General features: G+C 36.6%; 3 protein-coding genes across 5 annotated transcripts in view; 1 reads left to right on the top strand and 2 right to left on the bottom strand.

The window, feature by feature from the left end:
• Positions 1–14101, bottom strand: part of clu (clustered mitochondria protein homolog) — a 34954-nt gene extending 20853 nt beyond the window's left edge. Inside the window, exons 1-11 of one of the 3 annotated variants that reach the window (XM_028307726.1) lie at positions 13925–14101; positions 13579–13756; positions 4761–4976; positions 3870–4525; positions 3625–3786; positions 3354–3507; positions 3132–3265; positions 2901–3037; positions 2180–2409; positions 1637–1773; positions 274–468 (exon numbers count right to left, since the gene is read on the bottom strand). In XM_028307726.1, the coding sequence (XP_028163527.1) occupies positions 274–468; positions 1637–1773; positions 2180–2409; positions 2901–3037; positions 3132–3265; positions 3354–3507; positions 3625–3786; positions 3870–4525; positions 4761–4976; positions 13579–13696 (2139 nt within the window). In that variant the 5' untranslated portion in view covers positions 13697–13756; positions 13925–14101. Of the gene's footprint in view, positions 1–273; positions 469–1636; positions 1774–2179; positions 2410–2900; positions 3038–3131; positions 3266–3353; positions 3508–3624; positions 3787–3869; positions 4526–4760; positions 4977–13578; positions 13864–13924 lie in introns of those variants that run through there. The other 2 variants (XM_028307728.1, XM_028307727.1) reach the window with 2 other exon arrangements.
• Positions 14102–16002: 1901 nt separating this feature from the next.
• LOC114355064 (uncharacterized) lies at positions 16003–20314 on the top strand. Its single transcript, XM_028307718.1, has 6 exons — positions 16003–16178; positions 16266–16472; positions 16700–16884; positions 17112–17238; positions 17795–17991; positions 19659–20314. Exons 1-6 carry the CDS (start codon positions 16155–16157, stop codon positions 19711–19713), a joined length of 795 nt encoding a protein of 264 aa, XP_028163519.1. The 5' UTR covers positions 16003–16154; the 3' UTR covers positions 19714–20314.
• A 290-nt stretch (positions 20315–20604) lies between these two features.
• On the bottom strand, positions 20605–25483 carry AP-2alpha (adaptor protein complex 2, subunit alpha). Its single transcript, XM_028307717.1, has one exon. The coding sequence runs from the start codon at positions 25254–25256 to the stop codon at positions 22467–22469; it is 2790 nt and encodes a 929-aa protein (XP_028163518.1). The 5' UTR covers positions 25257–25483; the 3' UTR covers positions 20605–22466.
• Between the last annotated feature and the right edge of the window lie 269 nt (positions 25484–25752).

Below are 25752 nucleotides of genomic sequence, written 5' to 3'. Positions count from 1 at the left end.
CTGCTACCTAGATACATTTTTTAACTGACTTCAACAAAAGGAGGAGGTTGTCAATTCGGTTGGTTTTTTTATGTAGGTATGACGTATGTAATCCAAATAATAATATGATTTACGTGATTCTTTTTTTGATCGATGCGGAATAGTTGCCATTTGTCCCATAAAAATTAAATTTAATTTGATAGAGTAGTTTTTGTCAAAACTAATTCCAGGTTGGTAAAAAGAATGGTCATAATTTATGGATATCATCAAATAAATGAATATTCTTTCACTTACCGGAGCAACGAAAGCCGCGGCGTCCCCTCCCAAGTCCTTGTAATGGTCGCGCACGTCAAACCCGAGCGAGAAGAATATGTTGTTCCAGATGAACATCTGCATCTTCGGCTCCTCGCCTGGGTTGATGGCCATCACGTTGCCGTCGACCACCGCCATCGCACCGCGGGTGGCTGCTGCCACGAAGTCGCTATGGACCTGGTAATAAAACCCAGAATCGTTTAACACAACACTTTGCGGTGGAGGGAAGATGATATTCTATTTCGAACTATTCCTAATATCTTTTGATAAAATTCTTTGCAGGTATTTAGACCATTTTCCCTACTTGGGTTTCATTGGCAACAAAGATTAGTCGCAGTGGTTGGATAGAGAGGTGCGATTGGTATCGTTTTCAACATGGTGACAATCTCCAATGGACAACCAGATGGGTAAGAAGCCCAAGGTAATAATGCCACTATCATTTCTTAGTACATTATTGCTACAGTCTGGATTTCGAAATGAACAAACTGGCAGTTGGTTATTTAGCATTTTGTTTTACATGTAAATCAAGTCGGCATGCGGACTACTTAATATTAAATTCATAAGTTGTCGCAAACTGAATACTTAAGTTCTATACTGAGATGGTAACGTCCATCCCGTTACATTCATCGATCATGATAAGGATTTGTATGCATTACACTTTATCTTTAAATACACCTGCTATAAGCCACAGGAAAATAATACATTTAGTTAAATCAGAAATGAAAATTATGAACTAAAACACTTAAAAACCAATACATACTTCTCATGAAATCGGTATAATTAAATATCATCATGACTAGTACTTCAATAGTGTATTTGCATTACGTCACTGTATTATACTAGCAGTGCACTTAACAACAATTACGGATAGGAAATATACAATTATTACATCAACCTTGGAATTTAGATCTTGCGTATGCGCAGGTCAAAGGTCGATGTGCAGTACTGACAAATCTGACGAATACGTTTATCAATAAAAATAAGTCACTTCAATTTTTTGAGACATATTTATTTTTCATTATCGGTATTGATAAGAATACGAGAGCACACATACATACAGGACGAAGAACCTATTCATATACTCTTGATAATAATTATGATACTTCTTGGATCACTTGTAACAATTAGTTTCGTTGCGAGTCAAATGACAGTCTAACTTTCCCTAGGGACAAACTTGGCTTTTTATTGGCGATCAAGCCTTATGTAGCCAAGTAGATCTTGGCTACATAAGAGTTGCAGGTGCAGTGGGAAAGAGAGGGGGAATAGTCTCGTTGTTACAATTAACATGTGTAGGAAAATAATGAGTGGCAGAAGATAGAAAATCCGCAAAAAATCTTATTCTTACCTTGAATATGGCGCGTTCGCGCAACAGTCGCTCAGGCAGCGTGGATCGCGGAAGCTCACGCGTGGTCTGCAGCTCTTCGTTCCAGTCGCGCGTCTGGCCTGGGATGTGCTCTTCATAGCCCAGTTTGGAGGAGAAAGCTAAGGAACAACGTGGTTACGTATAGTCAAGAGAAAAATATTTTTGTTAAAACTAGTCTTAATACTTTAGATCAAAGTCCGAGCTGATACATGCCCCTGATAAGATATAAAAACTTTACCATGGCACAATCCAGCCCGATGCTAAAATATTTAAAAAGAATAGAATTTAGTTGTGTACGTAAAAATGCGAAAGAAAAAAAAATTCAGTAAAAAGGCGACGCCCACTGGTAGACCTGGTAGGGCGTGGCCACGCGCTCGAACGGGTGTTTCTGCATGCGTCGCTTCTGCACCAGCGCGAAGTTGCGCTTGAACGCCGGCGACACGATGCTCAGAAGCTCGATCATACCATGGCATAGTGTAGTCTGCTGCTTAGATATTTAGCATGTCTATGTAACAATATACTCACTATCCTCAGCGCGTATAGCATCAACCGTGTGATCCAGCATCGGCGACGCCCATTGGTAGACCTGGTAGGGCGTGGCCACGCGCTCGAACGGGTGCTTCTGCATGCGCCGCTTCTGCACCAGCGCGAAGTTGCGCTTGAACGCCGGCGACACGATGCTCAGCAGCTCGATCAGCGAGTGGCACAGCAGGGACGGAGTCGAGGGCCGAGGGTTGAACACTTCTTCGGTGGATCTGTTCGATTTGAAATTGGAACTGTATATTCGAATTCCGGTGTCTTTGGAGAGATTAGAACTCTTTAAAGGTCATTGAGGCAACTATCTTAATAGGACATGTATATTTAGTACACCATTTTCTTTATTTTCTTCTATCATACACAAGAATACGCGTGCGTGAGTCAATGTTCGCTCGTATGTGAGGCCTTGTCGAATAGTATCCTGTAGGTGGGCCATCGTACGTGTTTTGTTTTCGATGTAATCTCGCGGAGATGAACAGGCCTGGTCTGATCTACAACTAAATTGCAAAATAGTTTTTAATAAATTGGCAAATGGCAATAGATATTGTATCAGACTGCAATGTAAAATTATTATGTGAGATATTTACAATGTTCCTCTAAAATAATAATAAAGAATTGAAAATTAAAACCCAACATGAGTTAGTATCGGAACCACAAACTTAAAATTTGTTGAATGTGAAAGAGAAAGAAAATAATATGGTGTAATTACTGGTTGAGGTAGAATCCTCGGGGACACGCCGTAATGTGAAAGTGGCGATCCTCGAGGGTGACCACATGCAAGTAGAGGAGATCGCCGCACATCTTGCGCGGCCCGGGCGGCGGGTTCCAGCCCGACGTCGTTAGCACCTGCCGATAACAATGTAATAACAATAACACTGTTCCTAAACAGTTCTTACCCTGTTCCAAACAGGTATAGTCGCTAAAAGTCCCAAGAACCTACCTTGAGGCACTGCGGGGCCTTATTCTCCTTAGTGAGACCCGGATGCAATGGCAATAGCGGCCTCTCAGCACTACCAGGCATTATGTAGTCAGGGGGAGTGCAGTCTACACTCTCTGGGCGAGATTTCTTTTTTTCTAAAACAAAAACATTCCAAAATTATCTGTGACCTACACAACATAAATGTATTAAGACTATCAGTGTAAAGATTTTAAGGCATATTACCTAGAATATCCCCTTGCGTGATAACGTTCAGAAATGCAAGAGAACTGCATTCCTGTCCAGCGTACGCGTCTGTATAGTCGATCGACTTCAAAAGATCGCGTACGTGACGTACATGAATTCTCGCCTCGCGCATTGTGTAAGGTTCTTCAACTACCTGTAAGTAAAAAAATTTAGAAATAAACCGGTCAAGTGACTTGTTATTTTAATTTGAAGTATTTCATATTAGACCCTACAAATCGGCTAATACATTCATTTGTGAAATTAAATTTACCTTAATTATTGATCCCTCTTTCAACCCTTCAATATTCTTTAATTCGGCAAAATTGTCTAAAGTAATACCATCCAGCTGCAACGAAAAGCAAGTCCTGTGGCATGTATCCTCGCGGTCCATGAGCACTTGATGTATTTCCTGCACCAGTTCCATGCTCGAAACCTAAGAATTTAAATGATTTACATACAGTCCTATATTTATCACTAGATAATACAAATATTATCAAAGTTATTGCCAATCAATACCTGGATATCCAATGGTTCTGCCCCAGGGCTAACAATTTTTACAGTAAAACCCATATCCTGAATAAACAAAACTTCCGGGTCCCGTTTCTTGTCGTCGCCATCCTCACTTGGAGTCGACTCTCTGTCTTTGTCCCCATTGACCATTTTGGAACTATCACCATTAAGTTTGTCAGATTCTTTTTCAGCTTTCTTTGACACATCTTCTACTTTTTTTTCTGCATTTACAGTTTCCTTTTTACATGGCGTATCAATGATGTTATCAGTCACAGTTACTTTAATTTTTTTGTTATCTTTCTTTTTGTCCGCCATTGTTTTACCTTCAAAACTTTTGATTGGGCAAACTAAAGGCACAGTAGAAATATTATCATCATCTGACTTAATTGATTTCGTATCATCGGAATCTTTCTTGACTCCATTAACAACTACTTTAGCATTATCACTACTACTACTAATATCACAATCTGAATCTTTTTTTGGGTTACCGTTAACAATTTTTTCGTGTGCATTATCTGTGCCATTCATTATTGACTCTTTGGTACCTATGCTATCTTTCTTACTATCATCATTTTCTATTGATCCTTCACCATTCACTTTCGTTGTGGAATTTACGGACTTCGGTTGTGATGACTTCTCGCTGGTCTTAACTTTTTGGGATTCTGAAAATAATATTAACTGTATATTACAATTATTTCTTGAAAAGACTACTACATTGAGAGTAACATTTGTCATAGGTTGGTTTCGTGTCATCGATTATGAAATTTTGAACAAACAGATATGTAATTTATCCGTGTGGTTGGAGACATAAAAATGGAGCAATGGACGCATACAAAGTCGGGACATACAACGACAACTAACGAAATCCAATGAATGAACACATCGTTAGCAATGCACCTGTATGAAGCAGGAAAGGCGCAGGCGTGTTGTTGGTTTGTGGTGAAGGGGGCTTCCGTGCGGCGGCCGCGTATGAGACCCTAGGAGTAGGCGCAGTTCTGCCGCCACCCTCATCGTCGGCGCGTCCGTTAGGCATACTTGCATGACCGTTACTGCAAGACACTTTAACGCCGGCCTCCTTTTTCATTTTTGAAATTTGTTTATCTTGTTTCTCGACTGCAACAAGAAAACAATCTCATTGTTTTTCATTATTACAGTTTCATTATAATAATTTATTCATCGTTGTCTGATATCTATGAATATCTAATTGAAGCAATAGTACTAAGATTTCTACTAGGCGTTTTGTTTTGTTTAGTGAATGCGAACAGCGAAGCGTCAAGCGAGTCGAGTGCGCATGTCTGTCCCGTGACGGGCGAACACGTGGTCTGCGCTGGCGCAGCGCCAACTATCTCCAGCGGCGAGTCAATAATAGACGGCAACGGGATGCCGCCAACAATAGACGCCATCGACTCCGTCCGACGCTAATACATCTAAGAAAATGTGTCCCAACTCCAACGTTTGACTTAACAACTTTCCAATTCTGTTAAACAATAAAAAGTGAGAGTTGATGTGTCACACACGTACTAATGCTGAAAAACACATTCCACGTAGGTGTATTGAAGAAGATGAAAATGTAAGACATTAAATTATGTGGTCGTGAATTGAAAACGATATTTAATTCCAACTGTAATAAATTTAACAAGCAAATGAATGTATAAATGTTATGAAAAGTCGCATGGCCTAGATTAAATCTTCATTAACTTCAACGCATAAACATGATAAGGAGAATAGAGAAACAATTGGATATGTTCGTACGTTAATGAACTTACAGTTAACCCTACTGATAGCTAGGTTGTTACTTCAAACTATCTATGTCTTTTTTTAAATCCAGTAAAATCATGTTGTTTGTAACACTAATCTCTACCTAGGGTTAATGATTGGAGTGGCAGGAAGTGCTCTATAAAAAAGCTGGGAAAGAAACCTTGTTACTTAGCACAAGAAGATAGTATAAAGTTATCACAAAAAAGTCGACGCTATCATTCTCACCGTCTCCAAACAAGATAACGCATATGAGGCGCCTGGGACTCTGCTCAAGATAAGCGTAAATCAAAATTTTGATAACCAGCCGTTGACACAATTCCTTTCAAGACTACATACCTAAAGTTTAACTAATATGCTGATGTTGTATCACAACCTAAATTTTAACATACAAAAAAGGCACCTTAAAGAAATTTTAAAACGTGGCAACAATAAGATTCTGACGCCATTGTTGGCAGGATTGGAATTATGATTAAAACAGATACCTAAATGGCATGTAACTTGCCCCTGGATTTAAAAGAGCCGGATCACAGCCGATCGATGAATTATGCAAAGGGAAACACGAACGGTGCGCCCCGCTGACGACGTCTGCATGTTTAACCTTTGTTAACTTACTGCTTTTAAGGCCCCCTCTTTGACCTAATGTTTCCTAAAATGCACGATCTTGATGTATTCCACACAACAACTATAAATAAATGTGCCTATTTTTAGATAAGTACTAAAGTAAAGAAGAGACAAACATTACAATACTTTTGACAATTTTGACAAACAACAAAAGTAAGCAGTCAACATTTTATTTTTGCATTTTTGTGCCAGTTATTTTATTAATTAGTCACAGTAACCGCAAAATGAGTTGATAAAACCGAAAGGGGGAAAAGTAAAGGGAAACAATGCCATGTGTATGATTTGTTGGCTTGTCATCACCAGAATTGAGTATTGGTATTGAGTAAAGCATTTATTTTTAAAATCTGTGCGTTCCGTACAGCTGGTACAGCTGAACTGTTTTAAGGACATTGTCAGAAANGCTGCGACTCGGCGTGACGACAATACAAAACATTTTTCGCGAATCGGTGTTCATACCTTCACACAATACATTAGACGCCATGTTGTCATAAACGACATAATATAAAATCGCTGTGATTTAATATTCTTAATCATTAATTTTATGGCAAGTGTCCATCAGGAATCATTGTTCTTACACACAGAATCGTATTATTTCGCTTTCGGGTAGTAATATGTCAAAATTGTTGGTTCTTAGGCGAACAATGTATGGAGAACGAACATTGTCCTTTCTACATTTTACTTCAGGCTACATCTAACCCATTGCCTTGGAAACATTACATATCCATCCGTACAGCTATAGCATGTTAAAAATCATCGTTAAGATCATTCTGAGATATTTTTAATTCAACGATAAGACAGTGTATCGTGCGAGTGCTATTATATTAGATGCATTGGACATAGCAACCGGGTAAATGCGTTTGCGTACGTTATGTAAGAGGCAACGACTTGAATGGTCGCTATATGTATAGGGCACACAGTGAGCAGTCGTCCGCGCGTCGCTTGGTTCCGATTGACATCACAACATTCACGACCGTTGAATATTTACTGAAGCCAATTTCATGCTCGCAATCATTAGAATAGATGGGGTCAATAGTGTCCTATGCATTGACTGCTATTTATTGATGTGTTATGTCTCATTGCCATTTCAGTAACGATAACGACGTTATTCTTTTGTCAATGGCTACTGAATTAAAACTATTGACTACGTAGGTAAACGCCAAGATGTTTTTATGGTATGTCATTGCGTAAATGTGGTTAGGATAATATCTGCAAGGAAGTGCGCATTGACTAAATACATTTTTCTCCAATAACTTCGAAAACAATTCACACTTTTGCTTTTTGTTTTTATTTTTTGCTACTCACGATCACAACACACTAAAATTATCGGTGATATCTCTCTAAAGCATAACATTACTGCGATAATGCACATGAAGTTGTTTTGATACAAAATTAGCAAAGCTGAGTGAAAAACTTAAATTAGGAATGTTACTACCTATTTGGTTAAGCAAAAGAAGTTACTGGTCATTTGGGGTTCCCGTTCTATTTACTCAACCTCGTTGTATTTCCGGCTATTCCAAATTAAATAACTAGCTCCATTAGCCCAACTAGTCCAATGCCGGAGAACATACTAAATCTAACTGGAAAGTCGCACTCAACGGTATTGAATAATATGAAAATACACATCTACCTACCCATACCCACCTACATGAAATTTATGGACTTTTGTGTCGCGCCAGGATAAATAAATAACTGAATTCGCGAAATCGCCTTATCATATTGAGGAAAAAAATAATTTTAACATTAACTGAATATCCGAAAGTAACTTAAAATTATATTAATTATTTCCTATTCGGTACGAAAATTATTTATGAATACATATATTAAAATTATTTCCTGTCTGATACATGCGCTCTTGACCGAATTGAACAGATTTCCCCTCGTTGGTAAAATCAAGCCGAAACCTTGAAAAAGCATGAGTTAAAAATCTGAATCGTTGATATTCAGAAAATCTGGAAAAAGGGCAGACGAGTGATGATGATTAATGGTCAAATATTTCTGGGTTGGCGCGGCAAGAACGACATTCAGTAAACGCAAACAGACTTTAACAATATGTCGCAAACGAGACAGTCACGACTTTAGTAGGTATTTCAAATACGTATTACGTTAATAACTACCTAGTCCAACAAAAATGCATTCCATAACTTTATAAACAGTTAAACACATGCATGATGCAATATGATGTATTAGCAAATCCTAAGAATATTCTTCTAAAATATAAAGCGGAAGTAAGTGAGAATAGATGGGTCAATGTTTGGAAATGTTACGCACAAAAAGTACCATAACGTACAATTACATTACTATAATTTTAACTAATTTATGATAGCAAACAGAGCAATCGAAAAAAGCAATTAACGATAACGTAATGACGTCTTGTTTGTAAATCAGCTTTTAACTTGTTTCATTTAGATGTAGGAACCTAATTTAGGGTAATTTTCATTTATGAGGACTAGTTACGAAACGGCAAGTAGATGGTTAACTTACAATGACTGTATAATAATGACGCGGTGCTGTAGGAAGTCCTCAAACATTTTTTAAGACTGGGAAAAAAAGGAAATGACTTATCTTTTCTATGTTTCGTTTCAAGAAACCGCAGCTGGAGCATAATTTATGGAAATTATAATCGCGCGCTGACGGGAACGTCTCTAGTCTACATAAGAAAATCAGATGAACTAAATATGTCTCTATGCCAAGCCCGTCAACGATGACCGTTCAGGTGTTAATAATACCACAAGAATACAATCGTTAAGAAGTGATAAAATCTGCCCTAACTAGGCTATATCTCAAAATCTGATAGACAAAAATAACGCGCCCCCCTTCATAAATATCAAGCCTTGTGATCAAGCTGATAAGATTACGATTACAAACCCATTCGCCCGTCGCCCGAAAAACATTATATTCTCATCTTTCTAAATTAGCCTGTTTTTGTAAACATGTTTTAGCCAGACATGATGATGACCCCTCACTGTGCAAAACAACAACAACTGGATTCATGCACGCAAAAGCGTAAAAGTTTCTTGAATTAGGTATACATAATTACTTTATGCCATTACCTCACGAGCTTAGACTGACACTAACGCACCAAGCACACGTAGCTATCCCTTAAGAATTTCTTAACTTTTACTACAGGATTCCACTGCGATCGTTGCTGCAGAATGTATGTGTCAAATAAAGAGTTGATGGTGCAATACGACGAAGAGGAATTTTGATGCGCAGTTTGAAACTGATACTTCTACGAGTAAAATGTGTAAGTTTATCGTTGCGGCATGCAGTTAAGAATAATAATATCGCAGTGATAACTTTGGTTTTAAAAAATAAAACTGTTGAACTTATCCGAAACCGAACAGAAATAGCGCAGTTTAGGTAGGTATTAAAACAGTCGCGTTTTCAAAGTTTCCTAAACTTTCTATTCCAACTTGCTATGAATTGAATTAAAGGCAACATAATTCATTAAAATTAATGTCATCATTAGGGACCCGTCAGAAAACATAAGTTATTTTTAAACTTAAAAAAAATTGCCTCCACTGGTGCTTGCCTTGTCTGTCGTAATGTGAGCTGCGGACACTTTTTTGGGATAATTTATTATTACATTATTTCAAAATTTAACACACATGTGTCCTGTTTGTTAGTTCGGTTCTCTCTCTCGAACTCGTTCGTCAATCACACACGCACGTCGACTCATCACGTTTTGGTCCCAAATCATTAATTAATATCCAATGAACCAGCACCTAATTCTATTTAAACAGTATTGAGGGAGGGGCCTTGTTGAAGCCGTATCAGCAATTGCGTCACGAGATGATTTATATACACAGTCGGCAATGTGATAAGAATACAACGATCAACTACAAGACTAGGAGAGAACTCAATTTATTTAGACTACGAGTAGTAACAGCTCTCCTTTCTACGTATAGATACGAAAAGCAAATCAGGTTCTCTTATCGGTTGGACAGAATTTTGGACTTTACGGTCGAACTAGGCTAAATGCCGTGTTACTTTAATTTCACTCCTCTAGTTTTTTCGGTAAATTTTACATAAGATAATTTACGTGAATATTAATGGGAATCGGTATTTCAAATGCTTTCAAAGCGTAAGCTGGTCGCTACACGTGTATCTGTAATATCAATCATAGAAAGATCACCATGATGGCCATGATGATGTGCACCGTGCGTGCATTGTGCATTGAACATGCGGCGAGCCTCGAACGGGCGTCAGTCATGTTAAAAAATCTAACGTATGGCAACTATCGTTCATGGTCACGATTTATTCCGAATGCGTGTACCTATAGTTACTACGTTTCGGAACCATGCGCTTTTGCGCTCTGTGTGTTGCTAAGCCTATGTAACTAAACAGGTTTATTGACAAAGCATGCACATTATTTTGAATTAAGTTTGAAGTTTTAACTACACTCGCGAGCAAAAGTATGGAATCACTTACATAAAGTTGTTTCCACGCGATCTTGTGTACTAACGAATTTGTTAGTAACAAAAAAAGTGGCACCATTTTAAAGATTAAACTTTAATCTTTAAACTGATACCAAATTCATTTAAATCACACCAGTATTTAAAAAGATATCCCGGCTGATGTGAAGAAGTAACGAAAAAGACATGTATGAACTGTTTGATACGTCGCGAGGTGCGGCCTATTTACCCCCTGTAAAAGCACGCGTTTTTAGATTTTTGCTTTCACACGTTGATTCATACACATCTCCGCTTCTTTTGACACTTTACCTGGGATTCTACACCTTCAGAAGCAGCACAAATCGTTGCACTATTGCAAGAAGGGCTCAGCCAGCGGGCTGTCGCACGTCAGCGCCACATAAGCCAGTCCTGGGTTTCGAAAGTTTTAAGACGCTTTCGGGAGACTGGTGGCTTTATTCCGAGACAAAGTTCTGAACAGCGCCGGCGCACATCGCAGAGGGAAGACCGTTTTTTCATGTCAACCTCTCTATGAAATCGTCATTTGACTGGAATCGACGTCCAGTAAGAGCTCAGAAATGTTCGTAGGATAGCTGTTAGCGAGTAGACAGTTTGTCTAAGACATAAGCAATAGAATTTAACTCCAAAAAGGCCTGCCACAGGCTCGAAACTGACGGCAGGTCACCGATAAGCACGCTTTCAATTTGCTCGTACACATCTCGATGTTAAGTCGAGCAAGCCACCCCCATAAGCCACTGTTTCAGCGAACCAGCACTGCACAAATCGCTCCTCAGGCCGCCTATAAACCCGACCTCTTCGACTGCTGCCCTGCAAACACAGTTTGCATTCATCGGAGAACAGAACTCGCCTCCATTACTCGCCTTCCCATCGAGATGTGTACGAGCAAATTGAAAGGGTGCTTATCGGTGACCTGCCGTCAGTTTCGAGCCTGTGGCAGGCCTTTTTGGAGTCAAATTCTATTGCTTATATCTTAGACGAACTGTCCACTCGCTAACAGCTATCTTACGAACATTTTTGAGCTCTTGATGGACATCGGTTACAGTCAAATGATGAGTTCATAGAGAGGTTGACATGAAAAAACGGTCTTCCCTCTGCGATGTGCGCCGGCGCTGTTCAGAACTTGGTGTCGGAATAAAGCCACTAGTCTCCCGAAAGCGTCTTGAAACTTTCGAAACCCAGGACTGGCTTATGTGGCGCTGACGTGCGACAGCCCGCTGGCTGAGCCTTTCTTGCAATAGTGCAACGATTTGTGCTGCTTCTGAAGGTGTAGAATCCCAGGTAAAGTGTCAAAAGAAGCGGAGATGTGTATGAATCAACGTGTGAAAGCAAAAATCTAAAAACGCGTGCTTTTACAGGGGGTAAATAGGCCGCACCTCGCGACGTATCAAACAGTTCATACATGTCTTTTTCGTTACTTCTTCACATCAGCCGGGATATCTTTTTAAATACTGGTGTGATTTAAATGAATTTGGTATCAACTTAAAGATAAAAGTTTAATCTTTAAAATGGTGCCACTTTTTTTGTTACTAACAAATTCGTTAGTACACAAGTTCGCGTGGAAACAACTTCATGTAAGTGATTCCATAGTTTTGCTTTGAAGGTGTGAGAACGGGCATGTGTGAATGTGATTTAATGTCAAAGAGCAATGTCATGTAGATAGATAAGTGTACATCTACCATCTAATTTGGAGAAGGAATTGAATAGAATTTAATCATATTTAGCATATTTAGCATAATTATTATTATTATGTATTATGAATTTTATACTGAACATTTACAACTACATGGGCTCATCGACAAAACAATTATTAATGTAATGCATTCTGTTAAATTTAAATAAAGTAGGCCAAGTTTCGACGACATAATATTTCAATGCTTGATAAGGTGTTATTACTCTTTTATGCCAATTTTACAAATTATGTTTATTAGTTCAATTTAATAAAAATCATTTAAGAGCAAAACACAATGTTTTCACAAGTCTTGCTAAATCTTAGTGCTCATATCATAGAGTACACAAATAACAATAATTATTCACTTAATTATGAATGAATGCAATATTTATTTAGCTAAATAATACAAAACATACAGTGTAATTAATTAATTACATTAAAAAATATTTGTTTTAGCTGTTGTTTTGTACTGTTTGTCTTTTAAAACTTGCTTGTGTGTTCTTAATATTCTACATTTTGCAAATAAATGTAAAATGATTAACTGAACACATCACCTTTTTAACACAAAAAATAAATAATCATTTTATCAAACAGAACTTTAGCTTGATTATTGGTAGTAAAAACATTAAAAATAAAAATGGTACCTACTAGGAAGTGCATGTGTGCACGAGTTTTAGTACCTTTAAAATATCCACCAACCAAGGGATCATCATTGTTTTTGTTAATTTTTTTGACAAGACAAAAAATATGATTGATGAGTACTGGTTAAAAAAATATTGTAAAAATTATTAAAAAGAAGTAATAATTATTGTCGAAATTGCAACTCAAATGAGATGATAAAAATGTGCTCAGCAGTGTATTGTGAACTTAACATTCAATGCAATACACATGACAGGTTGTGTAATAATGATTTACATCATACTTACCTGTCTGTAACATCTGAATGACAACAAGTTTGATTAATTTATGCACATAAAACAAATGAATGTAATTATCCTACTGGTGGTCAAGTTCGATTTTAATTATTTTAAGTTATTTAGTGAAGTTCATTCATACATGTTTTGGAAACGCATGGCTCATTAGAATTTAAAGATCACATGATTTTAACTAAAAGGTCACATGACTACTGCATTTGCACTGCTGCAAGCACGCGGTCTACTACCAAAAAATAAATACAATATGACTTGTTAGACCTAACGTTACATAACTTGAGAGCATAACCATAGAAACTTACCTTTGCTAACTATCTCATCAGTAGTTTTGTCGTTTGAATTTGTACTTGCAGGGCATTTTTTCACTTTTTGTGGAGCATGTTTTGAAGAGCCATCATTCACTTCACTACCGAGAGCCATCACAACACGAGGAATCAATCCGCTAACGATTGTCCGCGACGAGCACGGCACCACACTCAGCTGAAACAGCACATGCGGTAGAATTAAGGTTCAAATTCGACTGATTAGTAGAACGCTGAAGAAGTACGAAGTCCTTGTATAATCCAACTAAATCAGCTGAACGTCAATTTCCTTCACAGTTCTACTACGCAACATACCAACCAAACGTCAAAGTATAATAGAGCATACCAATGTCGTATCTTCTGTTGTAATTAGCAGATATATTTTTTATGAATGAAACATTGCTTCTTGTGGTAAAATTATTGACTTCATTTGATCTAAATTATGTAATACACGCATTAACCAGCAAGTAGATATTTTTTTGAAAAATATTTTTTCATTCGAAACCACAGACCACGTAATTGTGCACGTAATTTCGAAACAACCAAAGACATTTTTTTTTTATTGTTGGTTAAAAAAGTAATTTGGTCTTGTCTCTGGTTTTGTATTGAATCTTTTCATTCCTTAAAATCCAATGAGTTATGAATAATAATAGAGACCCTCTACATTTGTAAAGCTTAACCAAATTATGAATCAACTAAGGGGATTACACTAAAACACACGCAACTGACGCAACTGCTTCTTTGTGTAAAAGCTGAAAGAAAGCTACTTTTTCTCAAACTCAAGTCAAATGCCTTCACGAACATTTAATTTTACTGTTTTTAGTGAGAAAATAAGGTGTTCGGACTTTTATTGGAAAGTACTGAGCCCCGATTACGGTAATTTTTAACGTCAACAATCCAGACACGCTTCTCGATTCTGCGATACGATTGGTCGTTCAACAGCGTACGTCAGCTGTTTTGACCAATCGTATCGCAGAATCAGAAACGCGTCTGGATTGTAGACGTTAAAAGTTACCGTAATCGGGGCTCTGAATTTGCACCTCTCAGCTTAAATGAAAAACGGAGCGCAACTGGTTAAGAAGCGCCAATGTTGGAGACGTTAAAAATTAACGCAATCGGGGCACAGGAAGCTAATAGAACTTGCTTTCTGTCTCGCTTGCACGCAAGAATGAAGTAAAGTGTATTCAATAATTGAACACATGACTGTATTGTTTAGGTTTTGCCTTAAAAGGAAAGGTTGCGTAGCGAAAGTTGGGACGAACACGGTCACACAGACACTGATGTAATATTTGATTGAATACACAGTCTCTCTAGACAAGAGGCAAAACGTGACAGTCGTAATTTTGAAATCCCTTCGTTCCTGAGTTTTTTTTGTGTGGTTGGTTTGGTTATTACGTTTTGTGAAGCAATTTTGAAATTAAAACTGTCACTTCTTGTAATTTTTCTTGGAGATTAGTTAAACGTAATTTAAGTAGGTAACAAATACACAATAGAAAAAAAAACCGATTCGAAATTTCTAACAGAAACGACAGCCATTTTATGTTCCAACTTTAGGTTTAGGAATACACGTTTATTTTGTAAGTATGGCTAGTTTACTTTTGATGATAATATGCTTGACTTTAATGACATTAATGACATCCCTATGTATTACTTTTCTCTCTAATCCACAGATATGGATTAGAGTAGATGCAGCAAGTTGATCGTCAAAGCGTGCCATTCCGATATGTCCAAATGGACATACATGGTCGAGTGATGTTCATGTACTCCGATTACAACAATCGGTTACGATGATTTTACGAGGACAGTAGTACGAACACGGTAGAAAGAAGAAATTATTTACGGATTGAGAATTGTAATTAACAGCACAAGTAACAAATAATTAATTAGAATAAAGTAGCAGTAGAAGAAGTATAAAGTAGCATTGTTTTTAATACATATCCTGCGATGTACTCTAAAAGCTAAAACCATGGTCCGTGTATGTGGTGCACTCATACCGATCACAAGGAACCGTACTTACTTTTATAACAATAAGACACACACTGATCCATGTATTCATGCACTTGACCAATTTTTGTCTTGAAATGCTGGTAGGGTAAAAAAAATAACGAGATTTGACGATTTATAAGAATTAATTTATTTAAAAAGGTAAATAAAGATGTTTTTGGTTTTGTATTTAAGAAATTATCAGTTTTATCGGAATTAATTAATTGTCGAATCGAGTCACACGATATCTTTCGATGACTTTGCGAATGCAGTACGATGATACGATTATTTTTACGTTGCGGCAATCACTAAAATTCGCTAAAATGACACTAATGACGTTTAAAAAGTGGCACGCTCGGCTTCATACAAATTTTTTCACATGCTGCATCTATCTTTATCTGTGCTCTAATCCATATCTGTGACTTTTCTCTATGATGACATCACAGACTGACACTGACGGAAAAAAACATAAACAGAGTGGACGGACGGAGTTTACTGATTTTTTCTAATTTGACGGCGTTTTAACTTTAATACATCGTTTTAAACCCTCAAGAGGAGATTTTTATTCACAATAGTCAATTAAAGAGATCAAAATGGCGTCGGAAAATTATCCCAAGGTAAATATTCAGCAACGAATGAAATAAGATTTACTTCCAGAGTTTTCTCTTAAAACTCATACACAAAACTTGTGGTAATCTTTGCAGAAGATGCTAGATGGGTGGTACTGCCGCTCTATAGCGAATATGCAGGCTAGTGAAGCTGCCAGCGTGAGCAGCAACACTCCTGCAGAGTCCACTCACGCTCGGGACTCAAACAACTATACAAGTGACAGCAGCAGTGAACCTGAGCCTGAACCTAATTTTAGAATTCAATATCTTAATCTCAAGAAGAAGCTGAAGTATTTGATTTATGTAAGTTTTATCACATTTACTTATTTTGTTATCTACCTGCCTTGCTTGACTAATATTTATCCTACTTATTTTTCAGATATAAAGTAAAAACACTAGTACTAAACTAGCGAGGCTTATCTAGCTTCTGTCTATGATATCCAAGTGATGATTCTTCAGGATCGAGGCACAACTTCATTTTCCATTTATACTTTGTAAATTACATAACAATTATTTTTTCATATTTCTAGGAAAATGAATGTTTTCAAGATGCTCTTAGGTCCAGTCAGAAAAGAATGCTCAAAGTATCTAGAGACAGAAGTTTTTTGCTGGACAGACTCTTGCAGTATGAAAAACCTGAGAGTACCACATCTGAGAGTGATGATACAGAGTCATCAGATGACACAGAATACAATCGCATGGAAGCTATAAAACGGTAAACCCCTCAAAAATTTAATTAGGGTAATTTCTTATAAGTTTATTACCTACTGGATATTAAATAAAATTGGAGATGTAATCAAAAAAGCCTGGCTTAGAATAAAATTTATTTAAAAAAAGGAACTTTTAATATTTTGATTTTCCAGTTATTGTACAACATAAATAGTTTCTTCATGGCATGAAATATCATGAAAGTGATTTTAAAGTTGTGTTGATCAATTTCAGAAAAAAAATTGAAGCCAGTGCAGCCCATCAAAATGTTTCTGCACCATCAACCCTCAACAAGGGGCCCAGTGCTGTAAAAAGGAAGAGAGCAGTAGTAGCTAAAAAACCTCAGAATGCCAGTAATGTTGTAAGTATTATTCTAAGTTAACAAAAGGTAGGGTCATTGGAGTGGAACTTTTTAAGGCCAGGCCATACTTGAGGGCCGCTGCGCGCCGCCGCACTAAACAACAAAATGTTCGTTTAATTTTGTAAGGCGTGTCGCTTTAGGGTGGTGCTGAAGCTAGAGTTGCCTAGTAAGGCGACATGAATTGTAGCTGATCTTGATTGCAACCCGATCACAGCATTTGTGGTTTAGTTATTACCTAGCCGAATCCAATACGGTAAAACTTATACCATTTCAATAAAGTCCAAAACATAGTAGCAACAAAAAAACGAGTTAATAAACCAAATGAGAGTTTTTACTTTACAAACTGACTAGATTACAGATACATTATACATTGATATTATACCGTCAACGTATTTTTAGCAACCGCAACCCGTACGAGAACTTGTTAGCTAGGTGGCTTCTCATGTTATAGAAAAGCATATCTGTTATGGGCATGGCCATTGATCCTATTGACCATTACACAGTAAACTTACATACTATTAAATACATAACAAATAAACTGTTTGTCCCATTCCAGCATCCAAATGCCGGAGCAATGATGGCGAAAGCGTCACCTGCTCTCGGGTTCGGATTGTCAGCGGGAGACGGCCACATGACGCCCGAAGAGGTTGAGCGCCACTTGCAGTCGCGGCAGTCTTACCTGGAGCTCCTGCCTGAGAGGGCGCCGCCGACCGTGCCCACTGAGATGTTCAGCAATGATCCGTCACTGGATAGGTAGTATTTTGATCAACCCCATAAGCCACAGTGTTTATTATGAAAAAATCTGTTTGTAATGAGGGCTATAAAATCAACTATAGTGTTATAAGTCTTACTTAGGATTTAAATTCTTAGTGGTCAATCTGGTTCTTTTCAACCGACTTCAAAAAAGGAGGAGGTTCTCAATTCGACCCGTATGTTTTTTACATGACCTAGGTAGGATTAATAATACTAACACACACATGCACATATACATTACATACGCAACACACACTTGAAGAGCACTGTTATTTTTTTTTGTTTTGTGTATATAGGTGTACCAGAATCTCATGGCAAACAAAAATATTGGAAAAGTGTGTTTTTCATATGGCCATTGTCTATGGCTTTACTGTCACCTGTCAAAGTAAATCAAGACATCTGTCAGCCGCTGCAGAAATTTTGTAATCTCTTCATGCCTATTTGTTATTTTTGTGAAAAAGTCGAAAAAGCTCAAGCAAATCATATTGTTTTCAATGTGTATTGTAAAATAGGGCATAATTCAAACTCAATCTTTGATTTTAAAGCACGTCGTTGATTTGACAGTAAGTTGGAGTGAAATGTTTTGATACATTTAGTTTATTACCTAACTGCGTCAGAAGGAGGGTGGGTTATGTTTATTTTTAAATTATTCTTACCCTAATAGCTGCTTTATCGGGGTTTTCAGGTGTTTTATTTTCATACATTGGTGCAGAGGAATAGTGAAAAAGTTATGACCATGTAAAGAAAATTGAAAAAGATTTCATCAAGCTAGTTTGAGTAATTGAAATGCTGAAAGACCGATTTATATTATACAGAGTGGAATTACATCCTGTATTTTTATTACATCGATCGTTAGGGTTAAATTAATTATTAATTTTATTAATTAAGTATAAGGATGAAATCTCTCTAACAAACTTGATAAATCAAATGAAAGGAAAACCATGAAATCTTAAATTATTTTGATAATGTTCTTAAAATCTTAAATTATTTTGGTAATGTAGTAGTGAATTTTCGAAAAAAAATCGAAAATCTTTGAATGCAGTTCTCTTTTTTTTTTTCAAAAATTAAGGAATGTTTTCTTTCAGTAAAATTTTCTATCTGCAGTATTAAGAGTACTTTCCCTCCAGGTGGCATTTTCCACCCTGTATAATAAACCTCTTTAACTTGATCATCTATTGAAGAACATGAAATGCAAGTGGAGTTCTTAGAATCGTTTTCTAGTTCTGAATGAAGTGATAAGTTATAAGTATACAGATAAGATATAAAATGTATAGGTAGGTAGGCATTCGTACTTCATGTTCATTAATATTAAAGTCATAAATAAAAAAATAAAAAGTATCAAGATCGTTTAATCCAATTTCCCCAGTATTGCACTCAACAAAGTTTATTTTCCCCATTTGCCATGAGATTCTGGTACACCTATAACTTAAATATTAATGTCTACCCACTTGATATGGCTGCCACAGAATACCAGCGTTATACTCTAGGTCTTGACCTAGGGCATAGCACATGCTGAGTGGCTACCATTTTTGGTTCAAATTTAACTAGGTACCTACTTAGTAATTATATTGTTGTAAGTAGTCTAAGGATGTTTGGACTAAATAAAAATATTTTTCTTTCTTTCTTCTTTCTAAATATGGTTACTAAATCATTATTGTTTGTTACAGTGAATCAAATGACGTGTTGGAAAATTCACCAAATGTAGAAGAATGGTTTGATTAGCATTTCCTCACTTAATGTTATTAGGATTATCGTTTAATTTTATTAGTTTGTGTATGTATAAGTATACACTAGTACAAGTACGATAGACTATTTATTTACATCCCCTTTTAAAATTTACTTTTATGAAAATACTTCCTGCATAATATTTATTGAATATTTACAAGTATAACGGGGTCGGCAACTAGGGACTTTTTCAATTTAAAGTTGCGGCTCTTGAGTTTGGACGGAACATTATTTGATTATTAAAAGCATTAATCTAGTCCTCGCTGGAGAGACCATCAAACCGGTCTGTACGCCATGCCAGTCGATCTTCGGGTCATTGGACGGGATTCTACGTGCTTACGGACCAGGCTTTACATACATACATTTTAGTGACTACAAGAACTGGAAAATTGTAAATTGTTGCTTTTAGTTCTTCCATCTCGCAAGGTTGTTAACTGTGGTAGGACACTAGGATATCATGCAAATGAAACATAATCTAATATGTGTAGGATAAATATTTATTATTAGACAGTTACAATATGATTTTCGAAGCGCAAGAACAAACATCTATCTCTATACTGAATCATCACACTCAAATCTCATGCTATACATTTGATAAATATCAAACATTACATTGAAGTATACAAATACAAGACGTGTACCAATTAAGCATCTATACTTTGCTTCAATAAATTTCATAATATACATATAATATACCATACTCTTAACAAGGTTATATGAATGTTGATAATATATTATACTTTTTTATACCTATCTGATCTCTTATGAAATCCAGCATGCAAAGAAAGCCTTAGCTTGCTAATGCTTTTATAACAACATTTCATGTTTATAATACTTACTAATTTTTCTAAGCCTACTGTCCGTAACTTCATTATTATTATTACATAACTAAGAAAATAAATCGTCTATAGTGAGATTCCCGACAACAAATCAAAAGCAAAAAAATCTAATGCTTCATGCTTCCTTACTTGAAAAACGACAAATATTACGCAAGTAGGTATACATACTATAGCAGTAAATAGGAGAGTTACTATAACAAATATACATTTTATATAAATTATAGGAATGTCTGTGAAACTATGCAACAATATTTAGATTGAAACAGTATTATTAACCTCAAATTTATACTTCGTGATGGTCGTAGTAGGACGTAAATATTATGCGCGCTTCTTGCTTACATTTTCCATAATTAAAAATACTGTTTCAATTTTATAACACGGTTTAAGAGTATGGGATCAACTACTACCACAGCTACTACCTACTTGTTTAAAACAATAAAACTTATTATATTTTGAATAAGAAAACATAGAAACTAAACAGTTACAAAGTTTAGCCCGATATTACTTTTGTTATTTTCAATAAATACTTTTATAACATATATGAAGTTATATATTACCTTTTCTTCAGGACCGATATGTTATATAAAGAAAATTTTGTATAAATCACTTCTTACAAAATATTAATTACCTACTTTGGTATAATCACAATTTCTATACTTTATTATTACATACAATAACAGTAACAATTAAATTTTCAAAAGATAATAGAATACCTTGCTTACTGATTAAATTACTACAACATTTTGAAAAGTGGTTTAGGTAAAGTTTTTTACATAGATTTTGGTATTGCTCATCCATATCATATAATATTATTAAGAAACCTTAAATGGGTAAGCATAATATGAAATGAGTTTTAGGTGATATCTAACTTTATACATCAAGGCATAGTATAGATTACGATGCAGTCACTTAGCAAGAAAATGCAAAGACATTTTTGTTTTATAAAATTGTTCGAGACTGCTGTTGAGATAAGGACTGTAGCGCCGCCAAGCGGTGCGGGGCGAAAGCGCCGAAACATGATTTGCAACGCGACACATTTCATGACGTCACCACATCACCTCCCGCACCAAGGGGCTGTTGCAGTAAATAAGGACTTAATAATAACCAGTGATTGGTTAATAAATAGATACTCCATTACATTGGAAAGGTGCCGCGGTTCCGAGATTGAAAAATAATTTATTTGAATAAATATTACCTTTTCATAAAAGTTTCGTGATAAAAAATATTAATTTCGCATCCTGTTTAACCAATCACTGTTCATAAAACAGGATGTAATGACTATAAATAATGTTTAATCTCATTTTATATTAAAAAAAATGGAAGTTAAATTATCAGAGTAGTACACATTAGTAGAACTCTGTTAAATAAACATGATTTGGATTAGCTTTCAACATGAAGAATAAAAAATAAAATATAAATCAAAGATAGTTCACCATACAATGTTTTATAAAGTATTTTACTAACCAATATGATAACGGACACTAAAGATAAACATATTTGTACATAATTATTTAAAAACCCAAAATGAATATGTACCGGTGTTAGATCACTATAAATTAATATGAGCAGCTTAGTCATAACAACATTATCAAAGCTTCAATGTAATCGAGAACATAGATATAAAATATAAACCTTTTGTAATTTAATAAAAATAAAATTGATCTCTGGTATAAAATACCTATTCTAGCGACTCCACTTCAAAATTTAGCCATTAACAGTGCAAACTAAAATGTACATAAAGATTTTTTTCTCATTAACTGGATCCAGTGCTTAGTTCATAGGTGTGTCTGAAGAGAAAACCACATTTAGCATCTAATTGTGAATGTTTATGCCTCTACCATTGTCTATAAATTCCATTCATTTTATGTTGTTCAAGATTAGTGGTCCAGCTACATTTACTATGCAAACATACTAAAACTGATCAGCTAACAGGTTACAAATTTCTTGTGACACAGTTTCTTTGCTCGACCTTACTGTCAGTCTATACATTTGAGCTTGCTTGTTGGGTTCCAATCTCATGAGGCAACCTACTTGCTGGACACGAGTGTGCACGATACCAGCACATACAAAATTTTCAGGATTGGGATCTATGCCGTCTAAAAGCTGCATACCAAAACCAGATAGTTTGGTGCGGGTTGCAGACAAATCTATGGCTCCCTGTGCCTTGAATATTTTTTGTGCTCTTTGCTGTTCCCCACCAAGATTTTTCCATCTAGCAAAGAATGACTCTCCATTCATTTCTGTAGGTTCAAAGAATTTGTTCAAAGTAAGGGGCAATTTTAAGGTAATTTTTTGTGGTACATTGTTATAGTTAAAAGTGATAGTCATACTTGGAGTATCAATAAAGTCTTCAATGCATTCTGCTGTTAACATTTGCTGAATCTGAGCTCCTGCTTCTATGACAGGTTCCATAGGCTTTACCTGTACATTAAGTTTGTGCATGTCTGCCCACTGAAGCTCAGGATGGATGTTTAGAACAGGGTAGGAAGCTTTATTCCCATAAAATAATCCAATCCTCCCTAGATTTTGTCTGAACTCACTTTTGACTCCTATTTGTATAATGTCATTCTCAAAGAGTACTCCATTGTTTTTGAATAAGAATTTTTTGATATTATTTTGCTGCACAGTATTTGGACTTATTTTGGGAGTGGTATACAAATCACCAAGAACATCCAGCAGCCCATTACCAGCTGAAGGAGCAGTTGTACCAGGAGGTGTAGATAATCCCAGAAGATCAGCACTCGAGTTATTAGTATTATTTGTGGAATTCACAATTGGAGCTGGCATGGCATTTGGTTGTGGACTCTTAGATTCTCTTACATCATCTGGAATACGTCCTGGCTTTTTCTTTTTCAAAACTGCAAGAATGGATGATTCCCTTTCTGGGAATGCTGGCATTTCTTCCAGTACTGTGGCTAAAACATCTGAGCTTGCTACAATACTAAGCTGCAAATATTCTGATGCTCTCTGTTGTAGCTCAACATCTGCTGAACGCAAGTTGGAATCAGCACGGAATACTTCTTTCACACGATTTTTAATCTCTGGGAAAAGGTTTACCAGTTTTATGTATGTTGATAACAAAAGTGCGCGCGTCGCTGCGGAACACAAATGATATTTAGAGTGTAAAAGCTCAAATTGAACTTGAGGGGAAGATCTTGTATCACCAGCAATTAGATTACCAAATTCGCCCAGAATGTATCCACCCACTTTAACCATATTTTCGTGGCATGTTGGAGCTTGCAAAGCCTCAAAAACAGTTTTGGCAGCATACCCTTGAACCTCCTCTCTGTTAATCACAATTTGAATGACTCTGTACCAAACTTCTTCTGAAACATAATCTCCAGCAATTCTAATGAGATTGAGAATCACATCTACATACCATGTGAAATCTGTAGCATACTTTTCTGCTAATATTGCCACCTTCAAAACCATTTCTTCCCTAATAGAGTAGTCAGCTGTTTCTAAGTAAGCTAACATTTCTTGAACAATTTCTTCTGCATTTGTTTTGTCACACATTGCATACAACAAGTCTACAGCTTGCTGTCTCACTGATACATCTTTTTCCATTTTCATTGACAGTATAACAACTTCTTGATGCTTTTTGACAGCTTCATGAGAAAATTCTGATGTAGCAAGATGGCACATTGACTCAAGGGCCAAGTATCTCAAGTTGGTTTCCCGGTTGCTTAAGAACTGACCCAACTGGTTACAAGCACGCACCAGTAAGTTAGGTTCACTGTCATTGTGAATAATAAGACTTATTGCTTCAAATAGAACAGCATTTTTAGCATTTGAATGTTGAACTTTCTTTGACTTGGGAGGTTCTTGAGCTTTGTTGAATATGGTCTCCAAACATTCAGATAGGCGGCCTCTTACACCAGGTTCCTCGGAGGGAGGTGTATAGTTTTGGAGAAGTCTTAACAACTTCACAGAAAGCCATGGTGCTGGTACAAAGTAATATGTATAATCCTGGAGGTCTGTGTAGCTAGCTGTAACAATGCGGCTCAGCCTTGCCACTGCAAGTGTGACACATCCTTTGTACTCTTCAGGATTTTTCTTGACAAGTGCATCTATCAGAGATGTAGCAGCAGTAACCACACCCATGTGTGGATCATTCAAAAGATGTATAATTCTTGATGTCCACTCACCTCCAGGTATTATTTCAGGAGACTTACGAAACAATCTGAGGAGGCAAAGTGCAGCAGATTGCTTGACAACATCCATAGTGTCCCCAGATACAAGTAGTTTGGGAATCTCAGTGCCGAAAGCTTCAGCCATATCTTTACTACCGATGTTTGCGATACACTGCAAGGCCAGGTTGACATGGATGGGATTACGGGACTGCAAATCATTCTTGATACTTTGAATGATGAGCTTAATCAGGTCACTGTTAGTATTCACAAGAACAGATATGAATAGATACCCAATCTGTTTCTCTGAGTATTTGTTGGAGGAAAGCAAGTTCACAGCTTCCATATGCCCGAAGTCGATGTCATGGCCCAGGAGAAAGATAAACAGGAGCTTGCAGACATACTTTTTCTTTTGATATCCATCAAGTGTTTTGTCGCCTTTAAACTTGCTTCGAATATTAGCCAATTCCTTGTTGATCCTCTTAATTTCTGCTTCTTTACTTTTACAGTTCCGTATATCAGATATGAAGACTGCGAGTCCTCGCATTCCATCGCCCCTAACGGCAGGCATATTGCCAAGTGACTTATCGAACACCAGTTTTATGCCTTTTCTTTACTCTTCCAACGAAAAAATCCACTACCAAGTGACCGGCACCAATGTAGGGGGTGTAATTTCCGTAATTGCACTTCGACTTCCAACTAATCAATCAGCCGCCGTCATTAAATTGTAAGTACCACAAAACGAAGATGAGCTTTCTTCTACAACGCCTTCCATTACCATAGATTTATGAAAACTGAAACGTCAGTCACATGAAGCTACAGATAAAAATGGAGGGCAAAGTTGGGAACAAAACTTGAGTCAAANCCAGAGGCACGGAACAAATGCTTGGTGGTGTTTTTCTTTAAGAAAGGGGTAAAAGCCTTATTAACCCTTATTCAAACGCGAGCTGGTATGCATTTTTTTTACAAAGTTGAAGTGGATTTTGGGTAATTGTGGGTCACTTATTTCATATTTTTGATCAAAATTTATAAAAAAATAGGGGAAGGGGTAGTTTTTTGTTTGGAAA

Source organism: Ostrinia furnacalis, unplaced genomic scaffold, assembly GCF_004193835.3.
Source record: "Ostrinia furnacalis isolate ACB-3 unplaced genomic scaffold, ASM419383v2 OfSCF2315, whole genome shotgun sequence".
NCBI classification, from domain to species: Eukaryota; Metazoa; Arthropoda; class Insecta; order Lepidoptera; family Crambidae; genus Ostrinia; species Ostrinia furnacalis.
The sequence above is the reverse complement of the archived record's forward strand: the minus strand, read 5'-3'. Positions and strand labels throughout refer to the sequence as shown.